Genomic DNA, 17,572 nt, shown 5'->3' on the forward strand with positions numbered 1-17,572 from the left:
GCAAAGTTTGCTCTTCTCCCAGTTGACCCAAAGGCCCACACGAGCTAGGTGCCGAAGCACTAGGTCCCTGTGTTCGCAAACCTGATCTCGAGAGTGAGCTAGGATCAGCCAGTCATCGATATAACTCAGGATGCAAACCCCGTGTTCCCGAAGGGGAACAAGGGCAGCCTCGACGACCTTCGTGAAGATGCGAGGAGACAGGGCTAGCCCGAAAGGGAGAACCGGGTAGGAGTATGCCTGCCCCTCGAAAGCAAACCGGAGGAACGGTCTGTGTCGAGGAAGAATGGAGACATGAAAGTAGGCGTCCTTCAGGTCGATCGCTGCAAACCAATCCTGGGGCCGTATGCATTCGAAAACGCGTTTGGCGGTGAAAATCTAGAACGGCATCCTGTGAAGGGAGCGGTTCAGCACGCGCGAGTCCAGGATTGGCCGTAACCCACCGGTTTTCTTGGGGACAATGAAGTAGGGGCTGTAGAAGCCGAACCTCATCTCGGCTGGAGGGACAGTCTCAATTGCATCCCTCGCCAGCAGGGTGGCAATCTATGCTCTCATGATGGGGGCATTGCCACCGACCAAAGTGGAGCGGACTCCCCTGAAGCGGGGAGGAGACCGTGCGAACTGAATCGCATAGCCGAGCCTGATGGTCCGTGCGATCCAGCGGGACAGACGGGGAAGCTCTAACCAGGCTCCCAGGAACTGAACCAGCGGGATCATGCGAACCACAGGCGTCCCCCCGGAGGGGCAGCGAGTAACTGGCCCAGACGTGGACGGCATAGCGGCCCGGTGTGGGGGCACAGTTAGCAACCGCGCCCTGGGAGAGGGGGCCAGGGGAGGACCAGGCTGGTCGTCCCGCGGGGGCCTGCTCTGCCAGGGGTCTGGAGACAAGAGGGGGACAAGTCCGAAGCGGTCCGTGGACGGCACGCCGTGTCAACCGCCTCTGGGACAGAGGGGGGCGAGGAGAGCACGGCTTGTGGGCGGCGCTCTGTGTCGCCCGAGAACTCTTTGAGCTCAGGGAAGAGGGGATTGTTTCTGTCTTTAACCACATTAGGGTGCTGCCCACCCGTGGGTGAGCAGCGGGGAGTGGAGAACAAAAGATTCTCCCCCGGCCCTCCACCAGGGGAAGGAGTGGTCCTGCTACCACCTCCTGAGAAACAATCATCATCCCTGAGCAGCCCGTCTCAGGAGCGCCGCTTGGCCCGGCGTTTAGCCAGGAGAGGGCTGAGGCGCCTTCTTGCGGCTTCCTCCGCGACCGGCCCTGGGTGGAGGCTGCTGCGTGGTCCGGGCGGGAGGGGCGGGAGCCGCAGGAGGGTGCCCTCGGCGGGAAACAGGTCGAGGCGGAATGGGTTTGATGGCCTCGGTCTGTTTCTGGGCAGTTGAAAACTGTTGGGCAAAATCTTCAACTGCACCGCCGAAGAGGCCGGCCAGGGACAAGGGGGCGTTAAGCAGACGGGTCCGCTCCGCGTCCCGCATGTTAGCCAGGTTCAGCCACAGATGTCTCTCCTGGACCACAGCTGTGGACATCACCAGACCCAGGGAGCGCGGGGTAACCTTCGTCGCCCGGAGAGCAAGGTCGGTAGCGGCGCACAGCTCATCATAGAGACCTGGGTCTGTCCTACCTTCGTGCATGTCTCTGAGCATCTGGGCCTGGTTGACCTGCAGAGTGGCCATAGCATGCAGTGAAGCAGTCGCCTGTCCCGCCGCTCTGTAAGACTTCGCCACCAGGGTCGACGAAAATCTACAGGCTTTGGATGGGTGCTTAGGCTCGCCCCGAGAAGAAGCACTCTGAGGACATAGTTGCATGGCAACAGAGCGCGGGGGAAGCCCAGTGTAGCTGGCTCATCGAAGGGAGGAAAGGCGGATGAGACCAGCGAGCGGTCCCGAGAAGACAGGGGGGTCTTCCAGGGAAGAAAGGTATTGGGGTTTGCCGAGGACAAGGGTCGGCGGCCTTACTCAAAACCAATCGTCCAGCCGCTCAGGACAGGGTGGAGGCCTCCACTCAAGTCCGATGCTCGCGGCTGCCCGGGAAAGCATGGCCGTCATCTCTGGATCAGACTCGAGCACAGCCGTATGCACACCGGAAGGTGGCAGCTGTGACGAGCCCTCACTGAACAATTGCACAAACTCTGTGTTCTCCCTGCTCGTGTTATTTAACGAGTAGGGACACACACAAGCTTTGTGTGATGTGTTTGGGAGTGGAGCATGTGGTATCAGCCTTGGCCGATTGCCAACATTGTGAGAAGCTTTCGCTTCGCATGCTTCGCTCCCGCCTGTCACTTTTCGAGGGAAGTGGCCAGGCTCGCGATTCTCAGGGTGCAGGACCCGCGTCTGCCGAGGCAGAATGCATTCCTGTGGATCGCAAATAGGATCTCTTTACGGGGTTGGAGACGGGTCCGCGGATCTTATCTCCTCCCTTTCCACGAGGGATCCATTGCTCTCTCTCCGGTCTCGGAAGCCCGCGCTGCGGTCTCTTCCGCCCGGGGAGAGAGATCAATGCTTCAGTGCTCTACCTCCGAGGAGGTAGATGTGCTGGCCATTAAAAGTAACAAAGCACAATCATGGGGGAAGTGGATTTGTCATTTATTTCCCCAGCGTATGAGAAATATATATACACATATATAATAGTTTATATATTATATATAAAATAAATGTATATATAATAATAAAAAAATAAAATAAAAAATAAATAAATATATATATATATATATATATATATATATATATATAAAATAAAGCTGGTGGAGGTGCTTACCAAGGCTGTAGATAAATTAAATATTTAATGGCCAGCAGAAATAAGGGGTAGCTCGTCCAAAAAATAAAGAACGAGTTTCCTTCCCTCTATTTTTTCACCTCCATCACGGGGCCTTCCATTTTTTCCCGATCTGCACAGCGAGCTGTCTAGATCATGGAAAATGCCTTACTCATCTTGTCTTTTAGCCCCCAAAGTTCATGTATATTCAGATATTAGGGGGTTAAGAGAGTATGGCTATGGGGCAATACCCCGGGTAGAAAAGATGCTTGCGAGCTATCTGTCTCCCGGTTTAGTATCGTCCCTGAATGCGTCGGCTTCTCTCACTAAACCATTATATATATATATATATATATATATATTTTTTTTTTTAAATCTAGTGGGAAAAGCATTTACGGCAGTGGGTCTAGCAGGAGGCTGCTTAAACACTATAGCAGTGCTACAAGCATATCAGGCTGACCTGCTGGGGTATTTTGACAGAAGTGAGGGAGTTTGGCCCGATGGGGTTTGAGAACTTCGTCGGGCCACAGATTTATCTCTCAGGGATACTAAGGAGACCGCCTGAACATTTGGGCGGTCTATGGCAGCCCTTGTGGTCACTGTGAGACACCTCTGGCTCAATTTGATGGGAATCATGGAGAAAGATACAAGAGAATCTCTCCATCGCTATGTCCAACCCCCTGGGGCTGGTGGGCGTGAGCAGCTCCAGCCGTCTTTTTTCTCATACGCAACACAGCAGCCAAAGCCTTCAAAGCAGAAGCTGGATCCGAGGACCGTCTTTCACGCTGAGACGGCTTCGGCTCAAAAGAAAAGGTCTTTGCGCCACCGGCGTCAGACCGGTGAGGGCAGCCCCAACCGGGGTGTAACGGTGTACACCTCATTATACGTGCCCTTTCCATCTCGGTGCCCTCAGGGGACTGTTCTGCCAACCCCGCCACCCTTGGTGCTTCAGGGCGCAGCGGTCTCCAGCGAGCTTCTGGCGCAGCGTCAACTCGACATTGCGTAGGACTCGCGCCCTCTGAGGGGGGTTCGAAAATAGTCAGTTCGGGTGGTTCCTGCCAGTATGCGTCAGGCCCCCTAAACTGGCTGTCTCAATTACACCAGAGGCCAGCCTCGAGGGTAGATCTTGGTAGATTTTCTGGCAGCGCGGAAGCTACTGCCGAATATATCTCTATGGGTCCTGCAGTTAGTAGTAAGAGGCAGATTTGGTTCTCGTCCTCCAGGTTACAACGGGGTGTTGCTCACGTTAGTGCATCCCGAGCAGGCTTGGGTAATGGAGCAAGAGGTAAAGGCCCTGTTAGCAAAGAAAGCTATAGAGCAGGTGTACTCATTCTGAATTGCATAGACGACTGGCTGATTCTAGCGGAATCAGAACAGTTAGCGGTTCGGCATAGAGATGTCGTCCTCGCTTATATGCAAAGGTTGGGGTTGAGGCTCAATGCCAAGAAGAGTGTGCTTCTCCAGTACAGAGGACCACTTTACTTGGAGTGGTCTGGGACTCAGTCAGGATGCGAGCCGTTCTGTCGCCCGCTCGTGTAGCTGCTATCCTTACTGCCACAAAAGAGCTAAAGCTAGGCCAGTCACACACTGTGAAACAGTTCGAGAGACTGTTAGGCCTCAGGGCAGCAGCGTCCATGGTGATACCCTTTGGCCTGCTGTACGTGAGACCTTTGCAGTGGTGGCTCAGGACCAGAGGGTTCTCCCCGAGGGGAAACCCACTCCATACGATCAAGATCAAACTGCAGTATCCCCGCGCCTTGGTTATATGGAGTAAATTCTGGTTCTTGTCCCACAGACAACACGTTGGTGGCCTCTTATTTTGGTCCCTCAAGATAATACGCTATGTGAGGGGAGTGTATATTCCAGGGGGCCAGAATATTGGAGCAGACACCCTGTCGAGGCAGGGGCTGAGGCCAGGGGACTCCACCCTGAGGCCGTGGAGCAAATATGGGAGTTTTACGGCCAAGCAGAAGTGGATCTGTTCACGTCTCAGCATACGATGCACTGTCCACTCTGGTTCTCTCTCACTAAACCAGCCCCCTCCCCAGGTAGAAGGTGACGTTCCCGCGACCATGGGTAACGTTTCCTAAAAGTTCTCTAAAGGTGACGAACATTCCGAAACTTTACAGAACATTAGGGACGTTCCTGAAACGTCCTCTTTTGGTAATGAAAGTGCTGCAGTTCAACGTTCCTTAAATGACTTTAGGGGGACGTTCCGTAATGGTAATCTTATGGTCACATAACGTTACAAAGAGGATGTAATCAAAACGTTCTCATATGGGTCTAAGTTGGTCCTATTATAACGTTCCTTATAGGACTTTAGGGGGACGTTCCGTAATGGTAATCTTATGGTCACATAACAACGTTACAAAGAGGACGTAATCAAAACGTTCTCATATGGGTCTAAGTTGGTCATATTATGACGTTCCTTAAATTACTTTAGGGAGACGTTCCGTAATGGTAATCTTATGGTCACATAACAACGTTACAAAGAGGACGTAATCAAAACGTTCTCATGTGGGTCTAAATTGGTCATATTATAACGTTCCTTATAGGACTTTAGGGGACGTTCCGTAATGGTAATCTTATGGGCACATAACAACGTTACAAAGAGGACGTAATCAAAACGTTCTCATATGGGTCTAGGTTGGTCATATTATAACGTTCCTTAAATTACTTTAGGGAGACGTTCCGTAATGGTAATCTTATGGTCACATAACAACGTTACAAAGAGGACATAATCAAAACGTTCTCATGTGGGTCTAAATTGGTCATATTATAACGTTCCTTATAGGACTTTAGGGGGACGTTCGGTAATGGTAATCTTATGGTCACATAACAACGTTACAAAGAGGACGTAATCAAAACGTTCTCATATGGGTCTAAGTTGGTCATATTATAACGTTCCTTATAGGACTTTAGGGGGACGTTCCGTAATTGTAACGTTGTTATGTGACCATAAGATTACCAAGAGGATGCAATCAAAACGTTCTCATATGGGTCTAAGTTGGTCCTATTATAACGTTCCTTATAGGACTTTAGGGGGACGTTCCGTTATGGTAATCTTATGGTCACATAACAACGTTACAAAGAGGACGTGATCAAAACGTTCTCATAAGGGTCTAAGTTGGTCCTATTATAACGTTCCTTAAATTACTTTAGGGAGACGTTCCGTAATGGTAATCTTATGGTCACATAACAACGTTGCAAAGAGGACGTAATCAAAACGTTCTCATATGGGTCTAAGTTGGTCATATTATAACGTTCCTTATAGGACTTTAGGGGGACGTTCCGTAATGGTTATTTTATGGTCACATAGCAACATTACAAAGAGGACATAATAAGGACGTTCCCATATGGTTCTGTGTTGACCATATGAGAACGTTTTGTGACTAACTTAATGAGAACATTCTCATATACATCACGTTTTGTGCGCGGTGACGTGGGACGAACCGAGGTTCAACTTCCGTCAACTTCTGTCACGTTTATCTGGTTTGTCTGTGGGCTGGACCCTTCTCGGACAGACACCTGACGGCTGTCTTTTTCCTGTTTTCTTCACCGACAGCGAGCCAGAAAAAGCCAATGTGATTATCATGTAAAGTTATTTTAATGAACCATTCTCGTGTAGATGGTCAGGCTATATTGGCTTTTTTTTTTAGATAAACAAGCTAACGTAAGCGCTAGGCCTATTCCAATATGCTTATTTTAACTCTTGTTTACATAGCCTGCAGGGTCTCCTCACGAAATCTAAGCGGCATAAAGTTCAATGCAAGGGTCTTTAGAATATGTTTGTATTATTTTTGTCTCTTTTCTTTTATTTTCATTTTTTCCTATTATTTGTTAAAGGCTACACCACTTTTCCATGGGAAAAAAGTTGTGGTGATCCCGCTATTTGGCTCGTTGATGTAAAACAGTCTTTTACAATTATTATAAAACAGTTATTATAAAATCAAATTATAACAGTTATTATAAAATCAAGAATGCAGACGTTTTAAAGGAGAACTCCGGACAATTTTTAAGTTAATCTTGATCGTTAGACCTTTGTAAGTACTGACAATAGAAAAAAAACGAACCGGATTGGTGCTTGCTACGCGGAGCTGCGACCGCGAATGCCCAGAGCTCCCACCCAGCTAAAACGGCAGCTATGGGGGCATGGACATAAAGAGTGTTTTTGAACCTCTTAACAGACACAAAATCAACGCTCCTCCCACCTGGACATTGTTTACCTTTTCCGGCTACAGCATGGGACTGCAGCGCGAGACTACAGCTTGCCGTCTAAAAGACTATTTAGGTGAGTTGAAACAATGGCTAAGTTGCTAAACGCATCTTGTTCACATGTAGGGTCCCTGTTCATGTTGGACAGACATTTTAATTGCATTTTGTGTCTGTTAAGAGGCTCAAAAACGCTCTTTATGTCCATGCCCCCATAGCTGCCGTTTTAGCTGGGTGGGAGCTCTGGGCATTCGCGGTCGCAGCTCCGCATAGCAAGCACCAATCCGGTTCGTTTTTTTTCTATAGTCAGTACTCACAAAGGTCTAACGATCAAGATTAATTTAAAAATTGCCCGGAGTTCTCCTTTAAGCTCAGCAACCATGGGAGCAAAATGTACACAGTATATAAAAAAAAATCTCATGTCACACACACAGAGCCTGCAGATCAGGTTGAAGCGGTGAAGCATCAGCTTCTTTTTCTTTAAATATAACAGAAGACCTTAATAGGACAAAAAAATAATATCCTAAGTTGGTCCCTAAAAGTTCTGCAGGACGTTCTCAGAATGTTTTGGAAACATTGGATTTCTGAATTAAATATGGTCTTCTAAACGTTCCCAGAACGTCCTGAATGTTCCCTGAAGGTCCTCCAAATAACGTCCCCAAACCCTTTAAAGAACTCCACATCGTGACTGTCTGGGAACGTTGTGGGAACGTTACCTGGCGACGTCCTTGACATCAGCGGGGACGTTCTCAGAATGTTCTGGGAACATTGGATTTCTGAATTAAATATTGTCCTCTAAACGTTCCCAGAACATCCCGAATGTTCCCTGCAGGTCCTCCAAATAACGTCCCCAATCCCATTAAGGAACTCCACATCGTGTCTGTCTGGGAACGTTGTAGGAACGTAACCAGGCGACGTCCTTGACACAGCGGGGACGTTATCAGAATGTTCTGGGAACATTGGATTTCTGAATTAAATATTGTCCTCTAAACGTTCCCAGAACATCCTGAATATTCCCTGAAGGTCCTCGCAATAATAACGTCCCCAAACCCTTTAAATAACTCCACATCGTGTCTGTCTGGGAACGTTGTGGGAACGTTACCAGGCGACGTCCTTGACACCAGCGGGGACGTTCTCAGAACGTTCTGGGAACGTAAAATTTCTAGCTGGGTCGGGGCTGGATGCTATGGGGCAGACGTGGCCGAGGCTACGTCTGTACGCATTTCCCCCTGTTGCTCTGCTCCCAGGAATTCTGGCGTGAATCCGCCAGGATGGTATAAGTCTATTGCTAGTAGCACCACCCTGGCCAAGCCGAATTTGGTTTGCGGCCCTAATTCTTCTCCTTGACGGCCCTCCTTTGGAGATCCCGATCAGGAGAGACCTTCCGCCTCAGACAGGGGATGCAATATTGCACCCCCGGCAGGGGATTTGGAAACTGTGGGTTTGGCCTCTGAGGGGGCCCAGCTCATAGAGAGAGGTCTCTCAACCGAGGTTTTTAGACCATTCTAAGCTCCAGAGCTCCCGCTACGAGGAAACTATATTCACTATTTTGAGAGTTTTTCACTTCTTGGTGTTACCAGTGTCAGTGGTTAACTGTCCAGTAAACACAGTATTTGAGTTTCTGCAAGAACGCTTTGTATCAGGTCTATGTCCTTCCACGCTTAAGGTATACGTGGCGGTCATTGCGGCTTTCCACGCCCTGGTGGGTGGTACATTTTTGGGTTGAGAGCCCCTGTTCACTCGTTTCCTTCATGGCACTTTGAGGCTGAGGCCTGCAACTTGCACTAGGGTGCCGGCTTGGGACCTTGCAATAGTTCTAGAAGGCCTATCTGGGGCTCCCTTTGAGCCCTTAGATTTGGTCTCAGAGAAGTTCTTTCTTTTAAGACTATTTTCTGCTAGCTATTTCGTCCTTCTAAGAGTCGAGACCTTCAGGCCCTTTCGGTCCCCACCTGTCTTGAGTGCACCGGCGATGGCCAAGGAAATCTTACCCCAAACATGGATATGTTCCTAAGGTGCCTACCATTATTCCGAGGCCTATTGTGCTGCAGGTTTCTGTCCTCCCCCATTTATCGGACCAGGAAAAGCTGAACCTTTTGTGCCCAGGGCGAGCACTGGACACATATGTTAATCGGACGTCTCTGTCGAGAAAATCCAACCTATTGTGCAAATAGATATTTGAGACTATTCTTCTTGCTTGTGAGTCCTCTGGCCAACCATTTGGTGGTCAGGGCTCATTCCACTAGGAGTATGGCTTCTAAGCTTTATTATCTGGAGTTCTCTCCAAGACGTTTGTGATGCGGCGGGCTGGTCCTTACCGCTCACATTCGTGAGGTTTTACAGCTTGGATCTGGATGCTGCCCCAGCTTCCCAGGTGCTTCTTACTTAGTTTGCCGACAGTTTTATCATCTGGCATTTTGTAAGTACGGCGGATTGGGTATTCTCGTTCCCAAAGCGTCATCGACGCATCGCGAGTTCCCTCGAAAGGGAACGTCTCAGGTTATGACTGTAACCCAAGTTCCCTGAGAAGGGAACGAGATGATGCGTCGCCCTGCCATACTTCCTGCAACCCTGCGATCGACTTTGCTTCGAATCGGATGTGCTTATATCCTTTCCTGGTCATGACGTCACCCGCCCGTGGCATTCATTCAGTCATTCCATTGGACTAGTTGACATACGTGCTTCAGGTAATCATGCGAAGGCGTTCCCAAAGCATCAACGCATCGTCTCGTTCCCTTCTCAGGGAACTAGGGTTACAGTCGTAACCTGAGACGTTTTCCATATTAGTGTCAGTTGCTGACACAATGCTATTGAACCATATTGAAAGGGAACTAAGCTAATATATTACAAAAATATATAAAAAATAGCTTAGCATTATAGTATTACACTATAATTTATAATATTGTTAGTATTATAATGTCTTAGAGTATTATAGTAGTTAGTTTTAATATGTCCATACATTTCTTGAATGTGAAGCACAATGTAAAAATTTATTTGCCTTTTTACTAAAATAAAATAAAATAAAATGAATCTCTGAATGTTCCTGTCTTACACCATTCCTGAAATATTGATGACATTTCCTAAAATACTCTGTCCATCCTGATTGTTATATGACAAAAATATCATGACAAAACCTCCAGAAAAGCTGTTTCCTGAGCAAGAGCTGTTCTCAGCAAGAGAGATGCGACTGCATTCTAGTCACAAGATTCCCAGTTATCACTGAGAGTACAAGCACTGACCTATTACACACATACAACTTTAAAAATGAAGATGGAGAGCAGCGCCGTCACATTCTGCACATTGTTATATTAAAAAAACTTTCTATGAAGCCCATGTACACAATGAATAAAGGAAATAAAATGTTCCCATTTTATTATTTCTATACATTTTTGTAACTAGGTACATCACCTTGAAAATATTTGGTCACTGATGTCACATTTAAAAATCTACAAAAATACCTTAATGCCAGTTGGTAAAAATGACTCATAGAAGTAATATTTCAAAATAACACCTTAAAAATGCTTTCAAAATGCAGCCTTAGTGAGCAGAAGAGACTTCTTTTAACCCTCTGAGGCAGAGGTGGAAAGAGTAATAAAATATTCTACTCAAGTAAAAGTACTACTACTTCAATGAAATTTTACTTAAGTACAAGTAAAAGTACCGGTCTAAAAATCTACTCAAGTAAAAGTAAAAAGTAGCTCATTTAAAATTGACTCGGAGTAAAAGTTACTGAGTTACTTTTTTAACAGCGGGGGTGGGGTGGGGGACCCTCCCGTGTAGGGTTGTAATGGTATAAGATTTTCACAGTATGGTAACGTCTCAGAAAATATCACGGTTTACAGTATTAATCAATTGTTAAATAAATAAACTGTATTATTAAATTATGGGTATTATTATTATTATCATCAGTTAAAATGACAGTTAAATTAATGAAAACAGGATTTTTTTTTGGTTGAACAAATGCTTTTATTATAACAAACTTGAAATAATTTGTTTGTTTATTAAAATTTCAATAAAACATGTCTAATCAATTAAATTTGATAATTAATAATGAATTAGATTAACAACTTATTTTTAACATTAATAATTTATTAAAATGTTTAAGAATAATATTGTCCTATGAAATGTATTTTATTCAGAAAATTAATGTTTCTTTTTATTAGGGGTGTAACGATATTCGAACCAAACCGAAGAACCGCGATACAGAACCCACGATTCGAATGGCGATACTCTCATGGCGTACCGAACACGCCCCGCCCTGCAAGCTACCCCGGCCCCGCCCAGCCCGGCTAATTGATTGGACCTGGAATCAGTGTTGCCAAGTCCGCTTATTATAAGCGACTTTGGGCTTGTTTTTCTGTAAAGTCGCTTACAAATATTGGTAGTCGCGGGTCGCATTTTTTTTTGGGCTTGTTTCTAAAGTGTAGTTGCTTATTTGGGCTTGTTCTCAGCTCGTTGTCAAGCAGATATTTTCTATATGTTATTTAAACGTAGGAGTTTGTCTTGCCTGTTCCCTCTGTCTCTCCCCTTTCCCTATACACAGAGTTTTTTCCCCACCCACATCCTGCTTCTAATTGGCTCTGACCCAGATGGCAATAAGTACTAGCCAATCAGAGGCAGAGCAGGGCAATCGTTTTTTTTTCTGGTTAGGAAAACGTCAGTGAGTGACGTTTAAATGAAAATACGTGCGAGTCGCGACTGTCGCGACTGATGGTGACTGGACTGTAGGAGAGTTTTTATTTATAAATTATATTTTAGATATTATAGATATAGATATTATAGTTTAATATTGTTTAACCCTTTAACTGTCACTCCCCCTTTTTTCGCATAGACATGAAAATCACTATTCAAACTTAAATGGTTGTAATTCAAGAATGCTTTCGAATATAGACCTATGGTTGGTCTTGTTTTAAAGAAGACATTTGCCAGATTAATGTTGAAATGAAGTATTATGAAGTTATGAAAGTGAAACAGAAAAAAAGTTATACAAGTTTGAGTTTATGAAAATGAACAATGTAAAAATATCATTATTTATATTTTATATAAAATATATATATTACAAAATATATTTTACTCTAAAACTGCCAGAAAATGTAAGCCAAAAATCTGAAGAAGTTGTGTTCCAAATTGTAGGTTGATATCTCAAAAAATGAGCTTTCAGTAAGATTTTATTTGGCCGCAGTACCAACATTTTTCACTAGATGGACAGCCAAGCTTCATTACAGAAGAAAAATAAACTACCGTGTGCACAGTTTTACAAAACTAGGCACAGTTTACCAATCTGTCCACATGGATGTAAATTGACAATCTGTACCCACAGTTTAAAACTATCTGTCACCACGGATTGTAACAGTAGCGGTAGCGCGGAGTAAACGCGAGTAAACGCGAGTAAACGCGATCATCTCTTCCTCAGTTACAGAATAAACATGAATGGACACCTGAAGATATGTTGAAAAATACAGTATACTTACTGAAAGGCATCATAACTCGTGTAATCGCTCAATCAGTGTTTCATCAGCGCAAAGACGTCAATAAAACTGCATAGCTTGTCACTAGCATTATATTTACCTCAGCAGGCTAGTGATTAAGTGTCCACAACTTGTTGGTTCCTAGAGAAATGAACTCTTGCACTAAATAAATGCACAATATTATCCTATATATTATATTTTACTTAACCTGTTAATTATATCTTGATTATTTAAAGTACGTTTAAAATATCTTTAATGAAAATGACAGCAACTGTGTAAATTATTATATTTCAATAACAAATTAGAGTAAAGTTAATGCAAAAACTGACAAAGACACAATTTTCTCATTAAACCACTGTTTAATTTTTTTTTTAGCTTTCTAAACCGAACCGAACCGAGACATCAAAACCGTGGGAAAACCGAACCGTCAGTTTTGTGTATCGTTACACCCCTACTTTTTATGATTTAATCCAAATATATTATCAAAAACGGTGGTAGGCTAATCAAATGTAAATTTAAACTTGTGTCCTTTTATTTTTTGGGGAAGCGCTGCAAAAAAAAGATTTACTAAATTAAACCATGGACAAAAAAAATATTCCTATAAATAATGTTCAAATAAAATGTATTATTATTGTTATTATTATTATTATTTTGAGAAGTAGGCTACGTTCTACTGTATGCCTACAATAGTAATATATTTCTGTCATAATTTCTCCTAGTAAAACCGAACTTTTATTTTGACGGTTTGTGAAGACCTGTAATAGTGTATTTGACAATGGATTTTCTCAAATAAAATTATGAAAATGCTCATTAGGCGTTCTCTCAGAGCAGCTCTGGAAATGTTCATGTATTCATATCCTCAAATTGTTTGTGAGACGCTGAAAACACCATGAACGTCACGAGTACTTGAGTATGTAGTAGACAAACGCAGCTCAGCAGAACAAATAGGGTTAACTTATATATTTACTTGCAGTATTTTTGTGCTTAGCTTAATTATCCACAGACCATGTCGCGATTGGGTTTATTGCACAGTTCTACTTTCCATGTATTCATCCATCCATTATTTTGTATGTTTTACGTGACATCTGCATTAAGTGAATTCCATTTTCATGACTGGATTCCGGGATTCCCTTTGCATCACGTAAATCGGGACATACCTTTATCTGCAGGAGGGATGGTGTCCTATATCCTCTTTTTGCAGCCACTTTGCGTCCACATTTTTTGCAAATTGGATATCTATCCTCGAGGACAACCACGCTTTTTTTCTACTTTTCATACTGGCCATAATTCGCTTGGCGCTTAGCTTTCAGCTTCAGCTGGGCGTCACCTTTTTTGCGCGTTTGTTCGGGTTTGTTCTCCCGCCCTTCAATCAATTCAGTAGTTTCCGGAGTGTGTGATCCCCCCCCCCCTTGTATTATTATTTTTTACTCAGTAACGGATATGATTTCAAATGTAGCGAAGTACAATACTTCAAAGAAAACGGACTTAAGTAAAAGTAAAAGTACAGATTTTAAAAACTACTTTAAAAAGTAGAAGTACACAAAAAAACTACTCAATTACGTAACGCGAGTAAATGTAATTCGTTACTTTCCACCTCTGCTCTGAGGTAAGCTATCGCGCCGGCGCGATAGTCTCGCTTTTTTTTTCTTATCAGTGCAAAAGAGACTCAAAATACTCTGTTGATTTTATTCTTATGTGTTAGTGTTATACATCATTCGATCCTGTTAAGTGTGTATTTTTTGTGTATACTCACAATATAAACAAAGCATTGTGCTTTTAGTCAAATAAAGAAAAATAAACATGATGCTAGTTTTGCCTTCTCTTAGTCAGTGAAGTCCATTCTGAAACCCGTCCGAAAATTAACTTTAATTCCGCGAATACTTGTCATACAGGCACCAGTGTTTTTCCATAATTAAGCTTGAACTCTCTTCTTTTAAATGAATTAATTTATATAAAAAAAACAAATATTCTCAGTTTATGTAATCTGTTTGAAAAGTGAGAGATGTCAGTCTTTTGCTTTCCAGCTCATTATACCTAATTACCCGTTAATGTGCCACGCCCCACGGAGAGCGCGTGGTATTCAAACGCAAATGATCTAAGGGAAGCCATTCAAACATGCCAACGCCCACCAGCTGGATTATAAAATAGATCAAGTTTAGTAAGTGTCTTACTACCACTGTGTACACAGCGTATCCCTACGCTGTGAGCAATAATACTATCTAATAACCTTGGAAAATGTAACAGAAGTGCTGGTAGTTTCATTTCGAGGAGCAACGGATCCAGCTGATGTAGTAAGTCATTTATTCTTAAGTGCTTTGTCCTAATCGCAATGTCTGTAAACCGCAAAAAGACTGTTTAAATATGAATGCGTGTCTGTGTGTAGGCTAAATGATGAATGAATAGCACAGACGTGCGTGGGTTGTTTACTACAGTTATACAGCGCGTGTCTGTGCCGATCATTCACTCTCGCACCTACATCAGTAAACATGTTCATGAATACATCCAAACTATATTGCTATCCTACTAAGATTAGTAAAAATAGACTGAAATATGTTGAAATAAAATGTCTGTATAAGTAACAAACTGCAAATTAACATACTAATATAATATCATAAACAAGATATGTTACAGACTAAATATGAATGTTTAGACAAGATTTCGTGATTAGTTTTGGATAGATTATACATTTTTGACCGTAAAAAAAAGACTACTGTCACATTAAATAGGCTTTTGTTCGCCAATTTCTGCTCATATCTTAAATATACTATAGTATGGGATGTTTTGTCAAAAATAAATTAGGTATATTGAATTATCAACTAAGATGTTATTTAGTGTTTGTTCCAATATTCAAACCAATGAATCCTTACCTTTTTTAATACGTATGATAAAATGTATACTTTTTACAAAGAAAGAATACACATATATATATATATATATACAAATATATATTTCTTTTGTCCAAGGTCACATTCTTTGGTACCCAGTGACACAGCTGTGTGAAAGGCTAATTAATATGCAGCTCATTATAGGGCTCATTATCCGGCCTTTGTCTTCTCAGGTGTGAACACGGCTCCACGCATATTGCCTTTCCAAACAAAAGGTGTCTTATAAAATTTAAATCAATGTATTGTTTTGTGTAAATGATTAGTCAGGATGATTTTCAGATCATTTTGAAGCAAAAATTCTAGGCAACAACACCCATTAGTCAAAAGTTTTGTCGACACATATTAAGTATGTGTTTTGTGGCCTTATTTCAGACACTTTAAGTTTTAGTTTTTTCAATAACCATGCATAAACAATATTCTCTCAAAAATACAAACATGTCCATACATCTTGCTCACATATTATGGTAGCCCTGTTTGTGCTAAATAGAGTGTAATTACACCTTTGCAATTAATATGTTTATAAGCAACTGAAAAAAGCACAAATGTCAGGGCATGTCAAAACATCTCAAGGACCCCCAAAACACCTTAGACCTCAGAGGGTTAAAAACATTTAAAAAAAATCTTACTGATCTTTAACTTTTGCTTGTTAGAGTATATACACAATATGTGCACTAAATCAAATAATAATTTTAAATGTTAATATTTAGTAGAAAAAGACACTAAAGACCCTTAATACAAAATGGGAGCAATTTTTTTACATTATTTATCTCTATAATTTGCTGTATAATTGAGATTTATTGTTTCCCTAGTGACTTGGGACATAATAATACTACTAATAATAATAATAATAATAACAACGTTTATAATATGGGATTATTTTGTGAAACCAATACTTCATTTAAATAATTTCACTCACTTTTTGCAGTGTGTTGTTAACAGCCTCTTTAATACATTTGGGGTCCTGATGGCAGTGCTTCTCTGGGTTTTCTGAGAAACAGACACACATACATGCATATATATGAAAAATGGAGTTTATTCAAATGTTTACTTTTGAAAAGACTCCTGCCCTTCCATTCAATTTCTACTCCATTTCGCTCTTTCAATGATACTTTTGACACATGCCACCTGACCACACCCGCCTCACCTTTTGTCTATAAATTGATTGTGAACCCTTTGGCTCATTCTTTGCACTCTCTACTGGCATTGCGATGCATGCTGTGTGTGCATGCTGTGTGTGTCTTTATGAAATAACGTGAGTCCATCTATCAATCTGATTGTCTTTTATGCCTTTTTATGATTTACTGTCACTCTGTTAACATGTGCGCTGCTGATTGATTCCTTTGTTTGTCAAACATGTGCCATGAGCCATGTGGGAAGATTTTTTTTGTCTGAATTATGCTAAAGCTTGTTCATTTGTGAATAGTAACCTCGCCTCTCCTTTGTTCATTTGTATAATTGTTTGTATTATTTCTTTGTTATCCCCTGATGCAGCACACAGACAATGCATTGGACCAAAGTTAACCTGAATGATCAAATAAAATTCTCCTGCTGTTGAGAAAACCCTTGCCTTCTCCCCCCCTCATTCATCGCTCAATATCACCTGATGTCTTCTGATCGAGACTCTGTTTGCTCACCAAACCCTCACTTTACCTGAACCATTCCCATCACCATACTGTTCCTTCAACTTTTTACATTTTATTGAGTTAAATGTTTTTAAATACAGGTCCTTCTCAAAAAATTAGTATATTGTGATAAAGTTCATTATTTTCCACAATGTAATGATAAAAATTAAACTTTCATATATTTTAGATTCATTGCACACCAACTGAAATATTTCAGGTCTTTTATTGTTTTAATACTGATGATTTTGGCATACAGCTCATGAAAACCCAAAATTCCTGTCTCAAAAAATTAGCATATTCCATCCGACCAATAAAATAAGTGTTTTTAATACAACAAAAAAAGTCAACCTTCAAATAATTAAGTTCAGTTATGCACTCAATAGTCAATACTTGGTCGGGAATCCTTTTGCAGAAATCACTGCTTCAATGCGGCGTGGCATGGAGGCAATCAGCCTGTGGCACTGCTGAGGTGTTATGGAGGCCCAAGATGCTTCGATAGCAGCCTAAAGCTCATCCAGAGTGTTGGGTCTTGCGTCTCTCAACTTTCTCTTCACAATATCCCACAGATTCTCTATGGGGTTCAGGTCAGGAGAGTTGGCAGGCCAATTGAGCACAGTAATACCATGGTCAGTAAACCATTTA

At 42.5% G+C, this 17,572-nt stretch overlaps 1 protein-coding gene across 1 annotated transcript in view; it reads right to left on the bottom strand.

The window, feature by feature from the left end:
• Positions 1-17,572, bottom strand: part of adgrl4 (adhesion G protein-coupled receptor L4) — a 65,351-nt gene that overhangs the window by 38,310 nt on the left and 9,469 nt on the right. The window contains exon 5 of the mRNA XM_077202813.1: positions 16,225-16,295. Within this exon, the coding sequence (XP_077058928.1) occupies positions 16,225-16,295 (71 nt within the window). The remainder of the gene's footprint in view (positions 1-16,224; positions 16,296-17,572) is intronic.

This window comes from Siphateles boraxobius, unplaced genomic scaffold, assembly GCF_051911475.1.
Source record: "Siphateles boraxobius isolate OS27281-9 unplaced genomic scaffold, OSU_SipBor_1 5, whole genome shotgun sequence".
Taxonomy (NCBI): Eukaryota; Metazoa; Chordata; class Actinopteri; order Cypriniformes; family Leuciscidae; genus Siphateles; species Siphateles boraxobius.